We start from the raw sequence: 4,499 nt of genomic DNA, 5'->3' as shown, positions 1-4,499 counted from the left end.
TGTTACCAATGGAGGGTGTCCAGGGACTTGGTCTCGTGAATGAAGAACTGGACAAAACGCACAAACAAAACAAGGAAATAATGAAGCAACAAAGGCAGAGATTTATTGAAAATAAAAATATACCCCATAGTGTGGGTGCAGCGGGAACACAGGGGCTCAAGGGCTGGGTTACATAAGTTTTTGGCGTTTAAATACCTTCTAGAGGTTTCCATTGGTTACTTATGTACGCCCTATGTAAATGGAAGGATGTTTCCTGTCATAGCTGAAGTGTGAATCCGCCTTATGTTCCCTGCCTCCAGACCCTATTTTCCTGCCTCAGAACCATTTGAGAATAAGTCGCAAACATGCTGCACCACCTAACTATATTTTCCACAAACAGGGACAGGTTCCCACATGTACACTGTCAGTCAACGGTGAAAATCAGGACATTAACACGGCTGGATCGCTATCATCTAATCCAAAGACCCAACCACATTCACCACTTGTGCCAATAATGGGTGTTCATTTCAGTGTATGTTTTGAAATGTATACCAGATGCATATATTATCTTTATGAAAAAATTTATATTTCAAAACCACTCGTCACAGCCAAATGAAGTAAGAGCGAACTCATTCAAGCAGGAGCCCCGAAGAACTACGAGAATCCGGCCTCTCCCAGGCCTCCTCACCTGAGCGGGGCTCCCTCCTGACTGCCGCCCACCCACTCCAGGGCCGGTCATGGGAAGGGACCGCCTAGCCCGAAGGTCGCAGGGGCCTAAAACCCCGGGTCCTGAACGCGCCTGGGCCCTGCAGCGAACCTGGCATCCCCACCCCACTCCAGAATCAGATTCAGGCCAGGCCAAGAACCACCCCAGCTTCCTGCGTCCGCCTCGGTCCACGCTGCAATGCCGAAGGCGGACGCCAGGGGATTGGAGGCTCAAGGGCAGGGATCGAGACCCAAGCCCTGGCGCGCCCACCAAGCTGTGGCTCCGGACTAAGGTTCCGGAACAGCGGGCCTCGAACACCCACGTGCAGCTTCCGATCTCAGCCCTGGCCTGCCTCCTCGGTCCCGGGCTGAGACCCGCGGCCTCTGCAGGGTGCCTCGCCGAGGGTGCGGGCTTGGGGCGCACAGTGCTCCCAGCATCTCCCAACCCAACCCCGCCATTAAGGGGAGCCCCAGCGACGCACTGAACCCTGAAAGTCACACTGGGGCCGGGGCTGCACTTGGAGTCCCCTTCCCCTCCCGTCACAGTGACCAGGGATAGGGCCGGGGTCGGGCCGTGCGGGAGACTGGAGGGTGCGTGGGAATGGGGCTCGCTGCGCCACGGAAACTCCGCGCCGTCCTTCCAGTCCTCCCTGCTGCTCCGCGGAGCTGGGGCCGCTGCCATCGCGTCTGCCCTGAGGGTGCGCAGGCGGGTACCTGTCCTGAGTCGGAACAGGTCGACTCCCCACAGTGGAAGCCCGGAGACGCCCGTCGGGCTTCCCAGCCCCACCCAGGACGTCTTTGGGGGCGGGAGGCCAGGAGAGAAGAGGGTGGGAGAGATGAGCTGCAGGGGGATACGGGACCCAGGGACATTATAACACGCTTTCCACGCGTAGGACTGGGGCCCACAGGTGACCAGAAAGGTGGGACTCATTCGCCCCCTTTGCAGATGGACCCATGTTGGCGCCCCTTAGATGTGCGGTGGGGGCGCCAGGACCTGTGATGAGTGCCTCTGCGCCCCGAACGCCAGCAGATCCGCCAGACCACATTTCGGCCTGGCTTGCTTTGCATAAATGCTGTGTCAGGACACGCTCCAGACCCACTCCTTCCCAGATCGCGACCCTCATGCCTTCGCAGACAGGAAGTGTCTTAAGCACAGGCAGGCTCAGAACCCGCCTCCGCATCGGATTCGCTGTGAGGCTCCGAGCCAGTATCCTGGCCTCTCTGGGCCTCAGTTTGCTCATCTCAGTGAATGGGACACAGATACAGTTACGCTGCGGGCTAACGCTTTATTTGCCACCCAAGACCCCGAGCCCGCCTGGGATTCTGCTCAGAAGATCTTCACCGAGTCCAGCTGCACGTCCCCGCCCACCTCCACCAGGCGCACGCGCGCCAGCGGCAGGCGGTGGCGGAAGTGGTGGTACTGGGCGTCCCCAACCACGGCCTGCAGGGGAGGGTCGGTGGTGAGGATTCCGGAGGCCCATGCTGGGTGGCCCTGGGGAAATCACTCATCCCCTTTGGGCCTCAGTTTCCCCACTGGGAAAATAGGCCTATTGTTCATTCTAACTCTTGCGTGAGGATCAAACGAGTTTACTGGGTGGCGCAGTAAAAAAAAAAAAAAAAGGCTTTTTTATTCTTGGTAGTGGATATTCTTATTTCCGAGAGCATTACCCGCTATTAAAGCGCAGAGGAGGGAGGTGAATTTGCGTAAGGTCTGGGTGGCGGAGGATCTGCCGCCACCTCCACCCCCCAATCCTTGCTAGGACGAGTTCCTGGGTGCTGTCTCCAGCCCATCCCTCCTCATGCCTCAAACCCTGGACCTCAGGAAGGAATGAACTGGGAGTAGGGTCTGGGGCGAGTCAGGGCCACGCCTGCCCGCTAGGATGCCCACCCCTTGGACACTGGGCTGGTGCTCGCCTCCTCCTGACCCTGCTGTCTCTCTGACCCAAGTGGGAGTTGTTTAGGCGAGAGAGAGGGTCGAAGGACACCCTTCTCTGCCTTGGCCACGCCTTCCCTACCCCCCTCACCCCGCCCCAACCTCCCTGCCTTCCACCAAAATAGCCTGGCTTTGCCCAACCCTCTGCTCCAGGGACCTAGGTCTTGGCGTCCATGCCCCTGTCTCAGAGACGCACCTTGAAGCCGTCGTCGGACGCGATGATGAGCACCTCGAAGGGCTGCCCGCGCTGGAAAGGAACGCCAGGCCCGCGCTCCTCGCGGCCCCAGGAGCCTTGCTCCTTGCTGTTGAAGACCACCTCCGACGTGTCCAGCCGGGGGTTGAAATGCAGGGCGGCATCGGAGCCCTGCTCCTCCCCGCACAGCAGGTTTACGTGGAACCTGGAAGTGGAGGATGGTGGCCGTCCATCATCCGTGGTGCTAGGGCTCAGAAACCACCCAGACCAAGAAATGTTGAGGGTGAGGAATACTGATGTCTACAATTCACTTTGAATGAATAAGTAAATGAAATGTTGGCTGAGTGCAGTGGCTCACCCTGTAATCCCAGCACTCTGGGAGGTGGAGAAGGAAGGATCGCTTGGGCCCAGAAGTTAAAGACCAGCCTGGGCAACATGGCAAGACCCCATCTTACAAAAAAATGAACGAACAAACAAAAAATAAACCACCCAGACCAAAGTCCTTCGAAGGGCTTATGGGCTGTTATTCCCCATTCCCAGAGCACCCCCAGATTAACAGGGACCTGAAGACAGGCACACACAGCAGAAGGAGAGGTGACTAATGACCAGGGAGCTTAGATTCCCAAGGCAGCCAAAATGTCATGAGGCCCTTGGCAGAAACCTGCCCAGACCAAAGTCACTATGCTTAGGGCAGGGTGCCCGCATTTCCAAAGAGCCTGGGAGCTGCCCAGGAGGTCTGGGTGATGGCCAGGGCGCTCCTGATGCCCAGGGAACCCTCAGGTTCTACAGGACTAAGAAGAATACCAGGAAGCCCAGTATTTCCAGGGTACCCCAGAATCCAGAAGGCCCAAAGTTCCTTAGCCAGGAAGTCAAAGGATGGCTTGGCAAGGACTCCCAGGGTCCAGGGTGTCTCCAGGACTTGGAGTATTTCCAGAGTTCCCTGGGACTCAGACATGGAAGTCACAGGACTATATCTAGGAACCCTGAGATTACCCAGGAACCTCAAATTCTTAGGGAAACTTAGGGACCCCAGCCACAAAGGCATGGGGCAAAGAAGTGAATACATCAGATTTGAGGTCAGAAATGGCCTCGGACTCCTAGCCTGGAGGATACAGATGGCCTAGGGCCCCTATTTCTGGACTGCAGAAAATGGGAGTCAGCTGAGCCTGGAGACCTGTACCCTTTACCCCTAGGGCCTGGGGTCTCACCTGCTGGCGTTGGGAGGAACCAAGCCACGAATTCTCAGCACCGTGCCAGGGCGGATGCCCTCGGGCAGCGAGGACTTGTGGGGAACGTTCTGCAAGAATGGAATGCAGGGGTCACTGTGAGCCGGTGAGACCGAAGAGGGAGGCAGAAGGTGGGTCACCCCTCAGAGGAGCCGACCAGGACTGAGACTGGCAGAAATCAGTGGAAGAGAAAAGGGTGGCAGAGAGGCAGGAAAGAGACCAGAGAGACAGAGAAATAGACAGAGAAACAGATGGGGAGAGCTACAAAGAAAAACAGAAAAATCCTCAAAGAGGGACCCAGAGGAGGCCACAAAGAGGTAGAGGGGACAATCGGGAAGGGCGGTCACCCAGAGGCCACAGCCCAGGCCCATCCATGGCGCACCCACTGCCCACTTGCTCCTTTGAAAGAGGAGCCCCCAGCCCCCTCCCTACTCGGCCCCGCCCTGGGCCCCTGGAGCACTCA

At 57.6% G+C, this 4,499-nt stretch overlaps 1 protein-coding gene across 1 annotated transcript; it reads right to left on the bottom strand.

The window, feature by feature from the left end:
* Positions 1-1,953: 1,953 nt before the first annotated feature.
* On the bottom strand, positions 1,954-4,407 carry LOC105519216 (galectin-7-like). Its single transcript, XM_011952522.1, has 4 exons — positions 4,302-4,407; positions 4,019-4,178; positions 2,814-3,015; positions 1,954-2,125 (listed from the first exon to the last, which is right to left on the bottom strand). The coding sequence occupies exons 1-4, from the start codon at positions 4,405-4,407 to the stop codon at positions 2,012-2,014; spliced, it is 582 nt and encodes a 193-aa protein (XP_011807912.1). The 3' UTR covers positions 1,954-2,011.
* Between the last annotated feature and the right edge of the window lie 92 nt (positions 4,408-4,499).

This window comes from Colobus angolensis, unplaced genomic scaffold (assembly GCF_000951035.1).
Source record: "Colobus angolensis palliatus isolate OR3802 unplaced genomic scaffold, Cang.pa_1.0 Scaffold34, whole genome shotgun sequence".
In the NCBI taxonomy this organism is placed as follows: domain Eukaryota; kingdom Metazoa; phylum Chordata; class Mammalia; order Primates; family Cercopithecidae; genus Colobus; species Colobus angolensis.
Note: the sequence above shows the minus strand (reverse complement) of the source record. Positions and strands in the feature narration are given on the sequence as shown.

Bases quoted from the DNA above. Each gene is read 5' to 3' on its own strand.
- LOC105519216 (XM_011952522.1), bottom strand. From the start codon at position 4,407: ATGGGCCTGGGCTGTGGCCTCTGGGTGACCGCCCTTCCCGATTGTCCC. The intron at 3,016-4,018 runs GTGAGACCCCAG...CTCCACTTCCAG, and splicing joins GTTCCTCCCAACGCCAGCAG to GTTCCACGTAAACCTGCTGT. The intron at 2,126-2,813 runs GTGCGTCTCTGA...CCTCCCCTGCAG, and splicing joins CGTCCGACGACGGCTTCAAG to GCCGTGGTTGGGGACGCCCA.